This window comes from Delphinus delphis, chromosome 13 (assembly GCF_949987515.2).
Source record: "Delphinus delphis chromosome 13, mDelDel1.2, whole genome shotgun sequence".
NCBI classification, from domain to species: Eukaryota; Metazoa; Chordata; class Mammalia; order Artiodactyla; family Delphinidae; genus Delphinus; species Delphinus delphis.
Window position 1 is genome coordinate 14,846,398 of NC_082695.1, and position 18,006 is coordinate 14,864,403.

An 18,006-nucleotide genomic window follows, 5' to 3' on the forward strand; every position below is an offset into this window, starting at 1 on the left:
CATCTGCCTCGCAGGACTCATGCCCCGATTATACCTGACCTTGGTATGGTCTTCAGGGTCACCCATCCTGTTCTGTGTCCCAGAGAAAACGGTTCCCACATCTTCACTTCCCCCTCTGGGGCACTTAGCCCAGCACTGGGCATACAGTAGGTGCTCAATAAAGTCTAGTTACTGTCGGGCTCTTTCAGACACAACTCAGATTGCATTAAATCCCCTTCAGTAACTCCCCATGGCTCTCAGGATAAAAATCCCAAACCCATGCTAGGCTCTGCATGGTGGCCCTGCCCACCTCGATTTGCCCCACGCTCACCCCTGATCCATTCTCAGTGGCCACTCCAGCCTCCTCTCTGTTGCTTTAACACACCAAGCTCTTTCCCACCTCTGGGCCTTCGCACATTCCTGCTCCTCCTCCCACTGGCTTAGCCACATTAAGACTATGGATCCTTCAGGGAGTAGCTGAAATGTCACCTCCTCTGAGAAGCCCTCCCTGACTCCCTAGACCTGGTAGGACCCCTGGTAGAGGCCCTCATGATATCCTGAACTTCTTCATGGCTCTTGCAAATTTTTAATCATACTTTATGTGATTCTTTGATTCACAGCTCACTCTCCCACTAGAGTCTGAGAAACAGGAGAGCAAGAACCATGCTATTTGGGTTAGATAGCCTAGTGCCTGGCTCATGGGCTGGGTCTGGTATTTTTTGGATGGATAGATGGACAGATAGATGAGTGGATAGATGGACGGAGGGATGGGTAGGTAGGAGAAAGGGAGGGAGGGAGGGTACTTGTACAGATGAATGGATGGATGGATGGCTGGATGGTTGGATGGACAGATGGATGGACAGGAGAACAAAAAGTGAGTCATCTCTTTCTGCCGTACTCCCATGCTGCTATAATGGTGCACATGAACATCCTGGCCAATGCTCTTAAGAGCATCAACAATGCTGAGAAGAAAGAAAAACTCCAAGTTCCTTTAGGTCATGCTCCAGAGTCATCGTCTGGTTTCTAATTGTGATGATGAAGCATGGCTACATCAGCAAATTTGAAATCACTGATGATCACAGAGCAAGAAAGTCAGTGTGAAACTCACACACAGGTTAAATAAGTGGGATCAGCCTCGGATTTGACGTGTCACTCAAAGATCTGGAAAAGTGGCAGAATCATCTTTTCCCAACTCACTGTACTGATGACCTCAGCTAGTATCATGGCCTCAAGGAAGCAAGACAGAAACACACAGAAGACAAAATCCTGGGATTCTTCTACTAGGGATGTCATACATACACACAATACATTTTTAAAAGAGTTCATGATGGATTGCTTCTCCTCTGTTGGCTTCCCCACTGGTGTCTGAGTATCTCCCCAGTGGACTGTGAGCTCCTTGAAGGCCAGATTCCTTTCCCCTCCTTGGAATCCCTTTCTCCCAGGATGCCTGGGGAGCAGGGCTTTGTACTTCCAGATGCTCCACAATCTAGCTGAGAGGGGCCATGAGGGCCACGCTGCACCAGATCCTCAGGTGGTTGCCATTCATTCGTCACTGAACAGACACCATGGCAGTATGGTGATGTGGGTGGTGCCAAAGGGTTTGGGATTCAAATCCCAGCTCTGCCACTCACTCCCTGTGGGACTTGGGCAAGCCACTTAACCCCTTTGAGCTCCAGGAGAGTTTTTCTACCTGTAAAATGAGGACAATATTACCTACCTTGCAGGACAACTGTGAAGAGGAGTGAGCATTATGTAAGTGCCTTGGCACATAATAGGCACTCAATAAACGACAATGCTTATGTAATACACACCAGCCACACCACACAAAGATGAATAAGACACAGTCTCTGATCTCATGGCTGTCTCACCCTAGCAGGGACAGATTCCACTGAAGCGGCTAGTTGTGATATAGGGTGTCACATCAAGGTATGTGCAAAGGAACACAGAGGAAGATGGGATGAGTTCAGAGAAGGTTTCCTGGAGGAGGTGACATTTAGTCAGACCTTAAATAGCATTATACAGTCTGGAGTCTTGGCTTCTTCTTTCCAACTTGCTGCTAAATTTCCATGTGACCTTGAGCCAGTCTCTTCTCTACCCTGAGGTCCAGATCCCCTTCTGTAACATAAGGTTGTTTAGCATCAGCTCCAAATCTTTTGGGTCACAGCCTCCTTTGAGAAAAATCTGATGAAAGCCAGAGCCCTTCTAGAAAAAATGCACAGACATCTAAGTTTGCCTGTAAATGGGAGGACAGGGCTCGTGGACCCCTGCAAAGCCATCGGTGAGCCCTAGACTAAAATCCCAGAGCTCAGCCATCCTGTTGGAGCGGTAGCACTGCAGAGCTGGCTCTATACAGAGCCTCTGTCTTTAGCCTGCAGCAGGCAGAAGCAAACAGAATCATGCCCAACCGGGAAAAGCCCCTTGAGCACTGGACAGCAGGAGATAGCAGGGGCCCCGGGGCGCGGTGTCGGGGGGAGATCCCTCCAGCTGTCTGGGGAGCCAGAACTCGGTTCTGGGAAAGCTCCCCTGAGCAATCTGCCCCTGACCTTTTCTAGTTTATCACCAGCTGCCCTGGAGAGGAAGAGGAGCGTGGGCTGCTCTGGACAGACTCCCAAACAGGCCGCTGACCTCTGTCTGCCACCCAGGCTGGAGTTCCCGGACGCATCCTTCATCTTCCCTAATCTAAACACCCGCGGGCCCCGGGTGGTCCATCCCCCTCCAAGATGATGTGTGTTCTCAGTTGCATTCAGCCTGCCAGAGGAGGGAGAGCTGGTCATCCCATTAACACTTGAGCTGCTGCCACCACCTGCCTCCTTTTCCATCCAGCCAACCCTCACCAAGCATTTATCGAGCACCTGTTGTTTGCAGGCATCCCTTAATGAGATGACGGAGGGCCTACCCTTACCTTCCTCCAAGTTCTCTGCCTCCTGGCCTAGGTCCACCCCACCCTCCTGGAGGCAAGATGTTGTTGCCATCACACTTACCTGGAGTGGGTTTGTTGCCTTGGGGAAGTGGGCTCTCGGCTGGCTAATTGGGTACTGGGAGGAGAATCAGTGCTGCGTGCTGTCTGGGCACTGCCCCAAGCTGCGGTGTGATCCTGGGCCTATTTCTTACCCTCTATGGGCCTCAGTTGTCCCATACTTACACTTCAGATTCTATGATTCCCTCTGCCAGCCCCTCCTCACTCCCCTCCCCCAGAATAGCGGAAGAAGAAAAGAAGCCTACCCTAGAAGGCTTTAAGATCTTTCTTCAAACAATCTCTGGATCGTATTCCATTCATTCAAGCATTTATTGAGCATCTATTCTGTACCAGGCCCTGGACTGGGCAACTAGAATGTAAAGATGACTAAGATTCAAGCAGGCGTTCCAGTGGACACCCCACTCCATGCCTTGCATCCTGCTTGGGTCAGGAGGCCTCGCGGGGTCCCAGGTGGGCCTAGCCGAGGATATGGGGCGCCCGGCGACTCGCGTGTCAGCGCCGCTGGCGCTTAGGGCCGCGATCTGTCTCCTCCCCTTCCTCCTTCTCCGCCCCCTCCCCCTTCCCTCCTCTGAGCACTGCCGAGGCCGCCTCCCACCCGCGGGATCCCGGCGGCCGGCAGCAGGCTCACGCGTCCGTCGGTCGGCGGGGTAGTCTGTAAGCGTGCGGAAAGCCCAGCGCCCCGGCGCGCGGCCTGGGAGGCAAAGGGCACGGAGGGGGGACAGCGGCTCCCTCCCACTCCGGGGGGAGCCCAGGAGGCGGCGGTGCTGAAGCGTGAACCGGAGAACGAGGCAGAGCAGAGGAGAGGCGGTGAGAGCGCGGGGCGCTTAGGGACCCCACCCCCGGCTCCTTTGGGAGGCCCGCGCGCGCTCTGGGGAGGTCTGGGCTGGGGAAGGAGGGCTGTTCCCCCAGGGAGGGAGGCATAGACGATCCAGCTCCCGGCTTCGCCTCCTCGGTGACGCGACCCCCGAGGGGCCCTGGGCCGAGCCTGCAGCGCGGCGCATCCTGGCACATCCCCGCGCACCCTGCATCCCTCGGCCAGGAGCGGGCCCCGGGGGAGGGGAGCGCTCAGGGAACTGAGGAGGGGGCGCAGCAGGCGAGGAGTTTCGGGAAATCGCGCCCCCGGCCCCAGCCCTCCCTTCAGGCCTGCCCCAAGGGAGCGCGACCAGGCGACCCCCTTTAGCCCCCCTTGCTGCCCCCCCCATCTGTTCCCCATTGTTCTCAACCCATCGCTCTCCCGGGAAGGGGGGAGGGGGTGCCGCGCTCTATTCTTAAAGGGCCCTCTCCCCTTCTTGTCTCCTGGCAGGTCGCGAGCACGAGTGGGGTGGGGCGTGCCCACGGGCCCCCGCCCCCCTCTTCCCCCAGCCCAGCTCCGGAGCCGTAGCCCCGGCCGGAGGGCAGGGAGTACGCGCCGCATCCCTCCCCCGTGCGTTCTTCAGCCACCCAGGCCTTCCAGGACGCCGTGGATCGGGGACAACGGGGACAGGGACGCCCCCTTCAGCGGGAGCCGTCGGGGGGCGCGGACCTGAGACAAGGCAAGCAGCCCCACTGGAGCCAGGCGCAGGGTCTGGGACGCAGTGGGGAGCGCAGAGGGCCGGGGCCGGGCCGCCTGGTGACAGGCCCTGCTCGGCCAGGAAGAACGGGAGACCAGCAGTACAGAGCCCGGACCTAGAGTAGAGGCGGCTGCTTCACTCCCCTATCGGAGCCCAGGGAACCGAGGAATCTAGAGCACCGTTTCCCATCGTAAGAAAGACACTCGCTCCCCGGAGCAGCACCTTTACCTGAGACGGCTCTGCGGGAAGGGGTCTTGGCGCCCGGAACACCAGCCCACACGCCTTTAACTGAGGCCTCTGGGCCTCAGAGAGGGCCGGCAGTTAGAAAGGAGGCCGGAGAGTCCTTGCTGCCGCCCTGGGGAGAGAGGAAGTTCCCCACCTGCTCCCAGGCCCAGGAGGAGCTGAGCCAGTAACAGTAGGGTCCTGGCCCCTGAGGCAGCAGCGGCCATGTCACGACCAGGCCAGGGTGTGATGATGCCCGTGAACGGGCTGGGCTTCCCACCGCAGAATGTAGCCCGGGTGGTGGTGTGGGAGTGGCTGAATGAGCACAGCCGCTGGCGGCCCTACACAGCCACCGTGTGCCACCACATCGAGAACGTGCTCAAGGAGGATGCCCGTGGTTCTGTGGTCCTGGGGCAAGTGGATGCCCAGCTGGTGCCCTACATCATCGACCTGCAGTCCATGCACCAGTTTCGCCAGGACACAGGTGAGTGGACTCGCTACCCTCCCCACCCCACCACCACCATCACCACCACAATACCGCCTTTCATGGCGGGATGCTGAAATGCCCCCCGGCATCCCTGAAGAGGGAGCACAGAACTGCGGAAGGCCAATCTGTTAATCCGACCCCCTCCCCCGAAAAGGGACAGTCTAGCAAAGTCCTGTTGAAGACCTGGGTTCCAGTCCAGCCTCTCATATTAGGAGTGGGGCTGTTGGCAAGTTACATCACCTCTCTGAGCCTCAGTTTCCTCATCTGCAAGATGGATGGGTCAGTGTCTCTCACAGCTGTGTGAGGGTTCAATAAAATTGTGCTCACTGAGCAAAGAACCTAGAAGATCATTAGCGCTCAATCATCATAGTAAAAAGGCTTTTCATGCACTTCCTCATTTGATTTTTTCCAACTGTTACAGCCAGTCTCACTATTATGTTAGTGGTAGTAGTGGTAGTAGTAGCCATCCCATTTTACAGATGAAGAAACTGAGTCTCACAGAAGTTGAGTGATTTAAACTTAAAGCTGGGATTTAAGCCCAATTGATTTCCAGAACCGAAACTCTTTAACTGGCATCTTATATTGGCTCTAAGTATTGGTATTGTTGGGGTGATGTGATGGTGGTTGTAATGATGGGGGGGTGAGGGTGTTGGTGGTGTTGATGGTGGGGGGCGGGTAATGTTGGAGAAGATAGTGTCAGTGGTAGTATTGATTGTGAAATTTGTGGTGGTGGTGTTGATGGCTGTGTTGGTGGTGGTCTTGGGAGTGGTGTGATGGTAATGATGGAGAGGATAAGGTTGGTGGCAGTCTTGGTGCTGTGTGACAGGTGATGATGGTGGTAAAAATGGGGATGTCCCACTCTCAGCATTTCTGTTTGCCACCACTGCGGAGATCTCCCTAGTCATTGTTGCCTGGTGGTCTCTACGACAAGCTCGGTGGGCAGTGGGGAATGGTGAGGTCCTGCCTCATGGAAGCTACCAAGGAATCCTTGGCATGTTCACCCCCAAGGACCAGCTGATGGAGGTTTGAGGGAATTACAGTGAATCCCTAGATGACAAAACTGCATGTAGCAACCTTGGGGACAGGAGGACACTTTCCTTCTCTCTTAGAGCTGGGCTGTCCAATATGGTAGCCACTAAGCCCACGTGGCAATTTAAATTTACATTTAATTAAAATTAAGTAAAATTTAATTCCTCGGTCCCACTAGCCACATTTCAAGTGCTCAATAGCTGCGTGTGTCTCGTGGCTACTGTATTGGACAGCATAGATCCAGAACATCACCATCACCAAAGAAAGCTCTAGTAGATAGCTCTGCTCTAGAACATTGCTTGGTGCCTACAGGGTGGTCACCAAGTGTGGAAACACAGGCAAAATCATAACAGATGGTTTGTTGATGTTACTTTTCAGTACGTCTGTGTTCCAAAACACCAGGTATTGGCAGCAGTCACTGGTGGTACCAATCGTTCATTCATGCCATCATCGATTTACTGACCTCCTGTTGTGTGTTCGACCCCGTGCTAAGCCCTAGAATACTGCAAGGAGCAAGACAGCCAAGGTCAGGGAATTCCCTGGTGGTCCAGCGGTTAGGACTTGGTGCTTTCACTGCCGTGGCCCCGGTTCGATCCCTGGTCAAGGAACTAAGATCCTGCAAGCCACGCAGCACGGCCAAAAGAAAAAAGAAAAAAAAAAGACAGCCAGGGTCCTTAGTAGAGGTCTATTTGTGGAGGACTTATGCTGGAGATTCCAATGTAGTCGGTAAGCAGGCAAACACATAACCACATAGATAATCAGTTGCAGGTCTGAGAACATGAAATGAACTTGGTCTAGGAGTGGTCAGAAAGGCTAATCTGAGGAAGTCAGGTTTGAATAGAAATCTAAGGAATGAGTGTGGGAGACAGTGCTCCCAGCAGAGGGAACAGTCAGTGCAAAGGCCCTGTGGTGGGAAGGAGCAGAGTACGTTCAAATCCATTGCGTTTGGAGTGCAGTGGATGAGGGAAAGGTGGTACAAGATGAGGCTGGGGCAGGGACCAGACGTACAGCACTGGACAGCCGTGAAAAGGGCTTTGGATTTTATCCTGAGAGTAGAGGAAGTCACCATTGAATCCTGGTGCCAATCCTTCCAGAGAGGCAGAGTCCCTGGTGGCGAATTGCTAGGCGTCCCCTGCCCCATTCTCTCTGGTTTATCCTGGAACCGTCTCTGGTGGAGGGCAGGGGTCTGACAGCAGAAGGAGTGTGTCTTCTCCTTGGCTCGGTGGTCTGCGTTCTGTAGGTTCAAAGCTATTGGGGGGGTGGGGGCGGATTTTCCAGGGCGTGACTTATGGTCCCTCAGAAGCAGCGAAAGCCCCACCCAAGGTTGCCAACTTGGCCACTTTGCCTTTGATCTCCACACTCCTGTTCGGGGCTCCTTTTCTATCCCCACACCCCCACTTGGGCTCCTAACGCCCCAAACTCCCTCCATTCCCCCTTTCAGCAGGTCCCTTACTCTCAATGGCACCCCTCTTATGGGTCAGCCTCGCCGGATCCCCCAGAAGTTCAGCTTCAGTCGTCTTCCCACTGCCCCCTCCGGGAGCTGCTCACTCCACACCTGCCCCCTGTTTGCCGGAAAAGGGAAAAAAAAATACTCATCCCTCCACAGGCCCCTGGGAGCCTGCCAAGACCCCCAACAAGGGAGGAAGGCCTGGAAACCTACGGGGCCGGCAGGGGACCTAGGATGCCTGGAAAACTGCTAGAGGGAGGGGCAAGATGTCTCCCACCAGACGTGTAATAACATGATCGCCCAGTTCTCCCAGGAGCAATACAAAGTCAAGGAAGGACATCTTGTCCTCATAATTAATGGTCCAGGAAAGAGCCTCAAGCAGGTGTTGTCACCTGTCCAGACCTCAGTTTCCACATCTGTGAAATGGGCAAGAGTATCGCTTTGCTAGCAGGACTGTTGAGTTGATGGAGAGAACCACACGTTATTTTATCCCACAGACCTTAACTAATTACCCACCATGAGCCTAGCATGTGCTGAACACTACGGATGCGTGAAAGATGAGTCGGAGATCCTGCATCTTGAAGATCATGGTACACAGACACACACACGCACAAACAATATAACGTTGTAAAACCCAAAGCTCACATGCATGTACTGAAATGGACACAACCTCTCTCTAGATTTTCTAATTGTAAAATTCTCGATAGGTTCATTGAAGCCAAACTTTAAGTTTTTGTGGGAGGTAGCAGCATGCCCCAGTGCCCTGACTTCGGAGCTGCAGACTTTCTGATAAGGTCAGATAGTAAATAGTTTAGCCTCTGTGGGCCCTACAGTCTCTATTGTAACTGCTGCTATAGCTTAACTCTCCTGCTGTAGTTTGAAAGCAGCCAGACAGTATGCAAATGAATGAATGTGTCTGTGTCCTGATAAAACTAGTTGCAGCCGCTGACATTTGAATTTCATATCATTTTCACGGGTCATGAACTCTTTTTTTTTTTCCCCAAACATTTGAAAATGTAAAAACCACTCAGCTCGTGAGCTGTGCAAAGGCAGGCAGCGGGTGGATTTGACCCGCGGGCTGCAGTTCACCAACCCCTGCCCTAATACATTTTTAAGCTGCCCATAGGGTAGGACAGCAGTGGTCCCACGGCATGCCCAGCGTGGCCTGTACAGAAATACTCGCCTCGTGGCGTGTGCCGAGGTGCACACGTGTGTGCATACACGCACACAGCACCAATCTGCTTGACCCACAAATGCCCTGTCTATATGCCTGTCATGCGGCCAGCGGAAGAAAGCCCAGATGTCAGGCTTGGACCACAAGGGAAGGGCCAGGCCTGCTCCCATGGGGGCTGCTGTTTGTTCAGCTGGTGCCCCGTCACCTCTCCCCTGCTGGGCTGTTTTCATCACTCTCTACACGGGGTGAGGTTCCCTTTGAAGCCCAGCAGGTCTGGAACCCAAGTGGCAGGGATGCTGTGACCCTGGTGTTCCTTTCACAGGCATATGACCTAACCAATTCCTAGGCAATTTCCAGATTTCTCCCTGAGCTCACACGGCTGGGGGCAGAGGGAGGGCCACCTTTCCGACTGACTGGCGACGCCCATTCTCTTCTCCCACTGCCGCTGGGGGCACTTATGGCAGCCTTCTGCCCATTCTGTAGATGGGACAGCTGAGGCTGGGTGAGGCCAGGCTGGGGACCATCCACAACTACTGTCCCCACGACTCAAAGCACAGCTGTGCCTGGCACTCCCAAGCTGTCAGGCTGGAGTCACAGGTGGCGGCTGGTTTCAGCATCTTCCAAGCCTACATCATCCCTTCTCTGGGTAGCTGGAGTACCACTCAGCCCTGGTGCCCTTATGGGAACATCCTGTCTGAAGACACACTTAGGCTGCTGGAGACCAGGTGGGGCCACCCAGTGGGAAGAGCAGCCATCACTGGGGAAGGCACCGCCAGAACTGAGACTCCTAGGCAGGTCGTTGTATCGATGGAGAGATAGAGGCCCAGAGAGGGTGAGTGACTTGCCCAAAGTCACACAGTCGATCACTCTTCTGGAACCCAGGCCTCTCAGACAGGTCTCAAGGTGGAGAATAAGGTGACATTCAACGAGCCAGCTGAGAGAGTCCCCTCCCCCTTCTCCCTTGAGAGCTCTGGCTTGTTGCCGGATTCTGTACCAAAGCAGAAACAGCCTGTGCAACCCCAGAGGCCTCCAGGGCCCAGCTACCCGGTTACAGGACCCCTTGGGACTCTCTCGCAGACAACCTGGAGGGCCCCAGGGGGCCGGGCCTGACACCAGGGGCAAGAAGGATGTGCGTTTGGACTAGGAAGGGTCCGTCCACTGGTGGCCGCAGGTCCAACTAGTCCGTACGGGGGTGTCTCCCACCACCACCTGTCACACTGCCTGCACCTCCACCCTTACAGGCCCATCCTGTTGCCTCTGGCTGCTTGTCTGGCTCCTGGAGTCTCTTCTGGTACCATAAATTCATCATCACTTTTATTTGACAGTCACTGGTGCCTGCTCAGTACCAGGCCCTGGGCTGGTTCCTAGGAACTCAGAAAGAAGGACAAGGCCGCTGCCAAACTGATTTCAGGGTCTAGTGAAGGCAAAGACAAATATCAATACATATCATGGGAACGGCAGTTGAACTCTTGGATTCAGATATAGATCTGAATTCCAGCCTGGCCCCTTGCTGGCTGTGTGACCATGCGCAAGCCCCTTAACCTCTCTGAGCCTCAGATTCCTGCTCTGTAAAATGGGAATAAGAATAGTTCCTACCTGAGAGGATTATTACCGTGAGGACTGAATGAGGTAATGTAGGTAAAAGCATGGGGAATATTGCTTTGCTCGTAGTACTCATGCTGAAGTAGGAAAAAGATCTAAGTACCTCATAGGAGAGGTACAGGTTACCCTTGGCCAAGTGATGTGGGCAGTGTGTGCCTGGGGCCTCTGATAGGGAGGACTTCCTGGAGGAGGACTCCTCCAAGACTTTGTATGGTTTGAGGAACACTTCTGGCTAGAGGAAACCCAGGCCTGAGTGGAAAACGGAGGCAGTGACAGAAGTGGGAAGAGGTAAGGAGCGGAAGGGAGGCCTCTTGAGTCCCACCGGGCATGGCCGGGCTGCCAGCTGTCACCCTTTAGCGGCCAGGCCCCAGGGGACCCAGAGTCACACTGCAGGACCAGCCTCGTTAATCAAGGGCCCTTGGAGGCCAGAGCTGAAGCAGGCTGGGCAGGGGCTGACGTAGGCCCTTCCTGACCCATTTTATACATAGCAAAGGTGAGGCTCAGCGGGTGGGGAGCCACCTGCCCAAGCTAGGAAGAGATGGATCAGAGATTCAGATCTAGGTGGTCTGCAGCGCCCACTGCGCCAGGCCTGGCTGCCCCAGCACCTTGGACAGCGCCCACCCACGGCTGGACCAGTCCTGTGGGGTGTGGGTGTGAGAGATCCCGGGTCAAATCCTCCCCATAGCCTCTTCTCTCTCCTCTCATGTACCCTGCCTCCCCTCTCCATCCTTTCCTGCTCTCTCCAACGCCCCCGCCCCCCCACCCCCACATCCGTCCAAGGGAGCTAGGGTCTGACCTAGAGATGAAGGAGGTGACGGAAGCTGTGATGCGGAAGTGTGGGGCTGGAGTAGGCGAGGTGATAGGGAAGGTGATGAGAGCCGTGGAGGGGGGAGGGGCCGGGGAGGCGTTGGGGACCATGACTGGGGCTATTGATGGTGGGGTGGAGTTGGGGGTGTGATAAAGGGGACCGTGATGGGGAGGGTAATAACGGCTGTGATGGAGGGGAGTGAAGGGGGAGGCATGGGGGTTCTACAGAGGGGGTGATGGGGGATGTGATGGGAGGGTAATGAGGAGGGGACAGGATGGGGAGGTGATGGGGCAGGACTGGTCACAGTGGAGCTGCCCATTCAGGCTGTGGGCAGTGGGATCCCTAGCTCCCTCCTCAGGGTGGTATTCTCAGGGTATGGAAGGTGCCCAGAGCCCTCCCACGCCTCCCTCCCCGCACACCTGTGTCTCCCTGGGCCTCCCTCCTTCCTCTCACTCCTGCATCACACCCAGTGGTAGCCACTCTGCAGGACAGACTCCAGGTCCCAAGACAGTTGCCCCCACCATGAGTCCCCCTGGCCTCCCAGTCCACAGAGGCACCCCACCAGCTGCCAGCTGCCCTTGCTGATACCAGCTGAAAACAGGGGGCCCCAAATCTGGAACTGGCTGCCTCAGGGAGCCTTGTTGGTGCGGCCCAGGCTCTAGATTCCCTCCTTCGCAGCCCTCTGGTAACTGTGGGGTGGGGTGAGGGGGTGAGGGGGTGCTGGCTTTTGACTCTGGGTAAACCACACTCTCTCCATGAGCCTCAGTTTCCTCCTCTGTAATATGGGTCCAACAGCAGGACTCTCTCATGGGATTGTGGTCAGTACTAATTTGTTCATTCATTCAGCAGGAATTTAATGAGTACCTACTATGGGCCAGACACCGTCCTAGGCACTAGGGATGCAGCGGTGAACAGGACACATACAAATCGCTGGCCTCAAAGCCCTTGTGTTTTGGTAGGGGTGATGGGCACGATACAGGCGGCCGGACGCCGAGGAGGTCGGGGATATGGGGCTGTTCCTGACCTCTGGGCTCCAGGAGCAGGCAGGCTGGAGACTGAGTCTCCCCCAGGTCCTGTGTAGCTGCATCCTTGCTCTGTCACCCTGGCCAAGCACCTCTCCCTCTCTGGGCTCCTCCCATCGTCCCTCTGGAGCTGCTCCAGGCTGCCACCTCCACCTGCCTGAATAGGAGTGGCAGGCGGGTGATGGGCAATGGGAGGGAGTCTGGCACTGGGCCGTGGAGCTGAACGCCCTGAAATGCAGAACAAAGGAGGAAGCAATCAAAGAAGGCAGCGCTGGTGACCGGGACAGTCCTGCCAGCAGCTGCAGCGTAGCCACCTCTTCTGCCGATGACAGGCTGGGCCCCGCCGCCACTGAGCCTTTGTGCCCTCTCCTGCCCACTGCAAGCAGAGCAAGCAGGGCACGCCAGGGGAAGCGTAGGGTTCACCTGAAATTGCACGTTATGGAGCCCTCCCCAGGTTCCTCTCTTCTAGGGAACAAAGGTTCATTCATGCCAAGGCGTTAGTCACCTGGGGCTGTGAAAATAAGAGTCAAGGAGCCTGGGGTCAACATCTATCTCTAAGTTGTAAGTGATTTGGACAAAGCCGCTTTCGTTTTCTGGGTTCCAATTTCTCCATCTAGAAAGAGGCTGAAAATTCAGATGCTTCCAGGACCCGGGCAGCCAATAGAAGTGTGTGCCGTGGCTGGGAAGGCAACGGCGTTCAACTGTTGTTCTCTAGCGCCTGGTACACAGTAGCCACTCAGTAAATACTTGAAAACATGAACGGAGTGACTGTGACTCAGCTTCTGCTAACTGTTGCCGTGGGGCTGCCTCTTTGGATACTTGGTGATTTTTGAAATCCAGACTTGAGTGAGTCCACCCCAGTTTTTAAATGCCTGGTCATTATATTTACAAGATGCAAATAGCGTGTGGCGCCCAAGACAATATCAAATTCCCCCTCAACTTGCAATCTCCAGCCTAGTCATTTGTAGTCCTCAGGTAGGTTCACTTGTGTGTATTCGGTCATTCATTCATTCACTGACTCATTCATTCATTTAGCTAGCATTTTCCAAGTACCTACTTCCCTGTGCTCCTGGCTATAAAGGGATGCTAAGGTGGCTGAAAGCCAGCCCAACCTTTGAGAGGCTTCCAAGTTGGAGGGCACAGACGCCTCAACACTTAGTGAGCTCTGTGCTTTAAGGGCGGTACTGTAGGTGGAAGGTGCTGTGTGAGTCCCAAGGAGGAAGTGATTCTCCCTGAGGGCGGCAGAGACGATTTTAAGAGGCCAGTGCTTGAGCTGAACCGTGACAAGTGTGTAGGAACTCGGCAGGGAGGGAAGTGGGGTGGTGTGGGTTGCAGGACATTCCAGACAGAGGGAACAGCATATGCGCAGATACACCGAGGCATAGCCATGCGTGATGTGTTCAGAGAATAACTAGAAGTTTGGTGTCGTTAGAGTGTGAAGCTGTGCGGACAGCTTGTAATGGGCCTTGAAGATGAGCTAAAGAGCTTAGACTGATTCATTCCTAAGGGCACTAGGGAGCTATTGATGGGTGTTGGGCAGAGGAGTGATGTGGTCAGACCTGAGTCTGTGGAAGATCCTCTGGCTGCCTTGGGAGAATGCATTACGGGGTGCGAAAGGTGGAAACCGGGACATAGGACGGAGGCTGCTGCAGTAGTCTGTGCAGGCAGTCATGGTGGCTTGGACCAGGGTGGTGGCAGTGGAAGCGGGGAGAAGTTCAAATCTGGCTGGGTTGAATCCTGGCTTAATAACTTAGCTGTGTGATTTGGGTAAATCACTTCACCTCTCTGTTTTGGCAATTGTACAAGGCAATGATAATAACGGTACCTGTTCTGTAGAGTGTCATGTGGATTAAGAATTAACATGTGGGGCTTCCCTGGTGGTGCAGTGGTTGGGAGTCTCCCTGCCGATGCAGGGGACGCGGGTTTGTGCCCCGGTCTGGGAAGATCCCACATGCCGCGGAGCGGCTAGGCCCGTGAGCCATGGCCGCTGAGCCTGCGCGTCCGGAGCCTGTGCGCCGCAACGGGAGAGGCCACAGCAGTGAGAGGCCTGCGTACCGAAAAAAAAAAAAAAGATTTAACATGTGAAACACTTAGCTCAGTACCTGGCACAGAGCAGACCCTCTGTGAGTGTTTACCATCGTGATGATGAGGATGTCTGTTTCACAGATGAGGAAGCAGAGGCTTGGCAGGGTCAGGGCAGCTGCCCAACACCATGAGGGCTCCAGGGGATAGAGGACTCTCTGCTCCTTCTGCTTCCTACCCTCTCGTTTCCGTCTCTCAGCTGCTGCTGCCATGCCTGGGGGTCTGCACCCGAGTGTGTTGGAAGCCAGGTGACTGGGAAGACACACACACAGCCCATAAAGTGGGCAAAGCCAGCTTGCAGCTGCCAGCAGCCTCCAGAGCGAGGGCCTTTTGAAACCAAGTTGAAGGTGGTAGCCTCTCCGAGTGCCGTGCAGCCCCTCAGCCTTCCCCAGGCAGGGCTGGAGACCCCCTCCCCTCGCCTGCCCAGCTGCCAGCAGACCCTGGGGAGCCTGGGCCAGCTTCAAATGTGCAGAAACCGCTAATGGGCCGTGGCTCTGTTGACAAGTCCCCTGGGAGAGTCTGGAGGGAAACAGAACACTGCGGGATTATTGATCACAGGGCGGGAGGGAGAGGGAGGTGCCCCAGGTCCGCAGACTGCAGTTCGAATCCCAGCCCAGCCACCACCCCCAGGTGGACCTCCAAGTCCTCCCAAGGAGCCTCAGTTTCCCCATCTGCCAAATGGGGCTAACAGTAGTGCACAAAACCTCTAGGGCTATTGCGAGGACTGGAGGGCGCACATAAGCCCTTAGCACAGTAGCTGGCACAGAAGAATTCGATAAAGCAGGATGGTTACTGTTATTGCTGTCAGGGAGTTGGCCAGCCACGCAGATAATCTGTCGAGGGGTTAAGGGAGAGGGCCGCTATTCCAGAAGGCCATATAACAGTCTGGGTTTGAACCTCAGCTGTGTCCCTTACTTACTGTGTAACCTCCGTGCCTCAGTTTCCTCCCCTGGAACATGGGCTAGTACAAGTGGAGCAGTGAAGGGAACGTCTGGAACCGGGTGGTCTTGGGATGGCTTCTGGCTGGACCACTTCCTTGCAGATAACCTTGGACACGTTCCTACCCTGTTCTGTGCCTCTATTTCTTTGCCTCTAAAATGGGACGGTAAATTCCCTGGTAGTCCAGTGGTTAAGACTCGGCGCTTTCACTGCCGGGGCCTAAGTTCCATCCCTCGTCAGGGAACTAAGACCCCTCACGCTCCGCAGCGCGGCCAAAAAAAATAAAATGGGATGGTAATACCCCTACCTCATAGGGCCACTGTGAGGATTAAATGAGTTCACGTGAGCCTGGGCCACAAAAGTGTGTTCTCTGAGCGAGAATGATGGTTATGATGACTTCTGGGTTGGGGGAGGAATCAGGAAACTACCCCATTGGGGCCTGGCATCCAGTGGGTGTTGAACTCATGCTTAACCCACTGCCCAACCCCCAGTCACAGGCCTCAGCCAGCAGTGGGACTCCCCCCACCTGACAGGATGTCCCATGACTGCCTCCCACGGGCCCCCCTTCCCGTCAGGGTCTGGGTGCCCCCAAACTGAGGTCACTTCCCTCCGGGAAGCCACCCCCAGAGGGAGTGGTTTGTTGCTGGGCCTTAGGACTGGCTCAGCCCAGGGAGGAACACTTTGGAGACTAGAGAGGCAGACAGGAGGGCTCAGAACCCTCCCGTCTCTCTACAGAGTCAGCTTTTTCTTAAAGCCAAAAGCTGGAGGGCTGAGACACCCACACACCCCGCCTCCAGGCAGAGGGGTCAGATCAGGACCACGTTCTCCAGCCAGAAACCTCTCACAGCAAAACAACTGAGGGCAAAGCTGAGGTAGTGAGTTCCCCGTCGCTGGAGGTATCCTAGGCTGGGCTACCACTTGGCTGAGTTAAACCCCTTAGAACCAGTCTAACCTGGCCTTTCCTTGGCTCCATGAATAAAGCATTATCCCCAACCCTCCCAAGATTTCACTATTCTGGGACCTCAGTTGTCTCCTGTAAAATGGGAATAATTCTGGTCCCTCCCTAGAAGGAACCGTGTGAGGATAAAATGAGTTAGTGCAAGGAAAGTACTGAACACAGCCTCTGGCACAGAGTGGGGACTCAGTAAACGTTAGCTTTATTGGTATTGCTGTAGCTGCGGTCTTCCCCCCCACCCCGTCCCCCCTCTCTGCTCCTCCGTTTCCTGGCCTAGCTCTCTCATTCTCCCTGACTGTCCCTGACTGTCTCAGTCTCTAGGCTTCAGGATTCTGTTTCTTTGTTTTAATATTTATTTATTTATGTATTTATTCTGGTTGCACTGGGTCTTAGTTGCAGCATGCCGGATCTAGTTCCCCGACCAGGGATCGAACATGGGCCCCCTGCACTGGAAGCGTGGAGTCTTACCCACCGGACCACCAGGAAAGTCCTAGGATTCTGTTTCTTTAAGTCTCTCTGCCCCCCATCCTCCTGTATCTGCCTTAGCATTTCCCATTTTGATCTCGGCCCTCTGTGCATGTGTGTCTCTGTCTCTGTGCCTTTCTCTCCCTCTCTTTTTCTTTTTTTAAGGTTTTTTTTTTTAATGTGGACCATTTTTTTTAAGTCTATTGAATTTGTTACAATATTGTTTCTGTTTTATGCTTTGGTTTTTTTGGCTGCGAGGCATGTGGGATCTTAGCTCCCTGACCAGGGATCGAACCCGCACCCCCTGCATTGGAAGGTGAAGTCTTAACCACTGGACCTCCAGGGAAGTCCCCTCTCTCCCTGTCTCTTGCTCTCCCCACCTGTGTCTCGATCTCTCTTTGGTTGTCTCTGCCCCAGGCACGAACTGGTCACTGGCTGCAGTGGCCGCGGCCGTCCCCACACCCGGTCTCCAGGGGCCCAGCTCCTGCAATCTTCCAGCTGACATTTGGCCAAAGCCCCTTTCCCCTCAGTTCATCTGGAACAAGATTGGAATTTTTCAACCAAACATTCCTAAGAAGCGAAGGAGGGGGTGGGGGGACAGGGAACAAAAGCAGACACAGAAACAGGCCCAGAAATAGTACGTGCTTGACACAGGTTCCTAACTGCCATGGGGACACGGACCCTGGTGGCCAGTGCAGCTGGGTACCCGTGAGGCCAGAGAAGGGGAGTGGACCCAGCAGAGCCGGTCCATGTTAGAAGGACCAGCCGTGCATTCAGGCCACCAGTCTGAGGCCCTTCCCATCTCCCAGGCTGAGGAACCTCCAGCCTCATCTTAGACCCATTGTTCTGGCCAAAAATCTAGGCCAGGGCCACTGGGGAAGAGAAAGAGTGTTTCCGCCGCTGCTCCCTTGGAAATCTCGAAATCGCAGCCCAGGCAGGTCACCAGGGAACCAGCTGGCCCCCCTCGGCCTGGTCCACGGCCAGCGTGAGCTGGGAGGTGGACGGACAGGCAGGCAGGCAACACTGGGCGCTTCAGGGTGCAGGGCCCAGCGGGGAGGACGGCAGCTGCCCTAATTACTCCAGCTCACCAGGTTCCGATCTCGTTTGAAAAGGACCCCAGGGACGCAGCCTTTAATAACTACCAGTAAACAGGCAGGAAAATCAATACCGGCTAAATAGAGCCCTGGAGAGAGGGACGCCTGGGCTGGTTGGCCCTGAGCTGGCTGGGAGGAGCTCCCAGAGTCCTTTGTTACAGAGCTGGCCAATGC

General features: G+C 55.0%; 1 protein-coding gene and 1 pseudogene across 1 annotated transcript in view; both read left to right on the forward strand.

Moving 5' to 3' along the window:
- Positions 1–889: 889 nt before the first annotated feature.
- Positions 890–1,263, forward strand: LOC132436482 (small ribosomal subunit protein uS8 pseudogene; annotated as a pseudogene).
- A 2,297-nt stretch (positions 1,264–3,560) lies between these two features.
- Positions 3,561–18,006, forward strand: part of DTX1 (deltex E3 ubiquitin ligase 1) — a 36,877-nt gene continuing 22,431 nt past the window's right edge. Inside the window, exons 1-2 of the mRNA XM_060028133.1 lie at positions 3,561–3,763; positions 4,260–5,212. Of these exons, the coding sequence (XP_059884116.1) occupies positions 4,954–5,212 (259 nt within the window). The 5' untranslated portion in view covers positions 3,561–3,763; positions 4,260–4,953. The remainder of the gene's footprint in view (positions 3,764–4,259; positions 5,213–18,006) is intronic.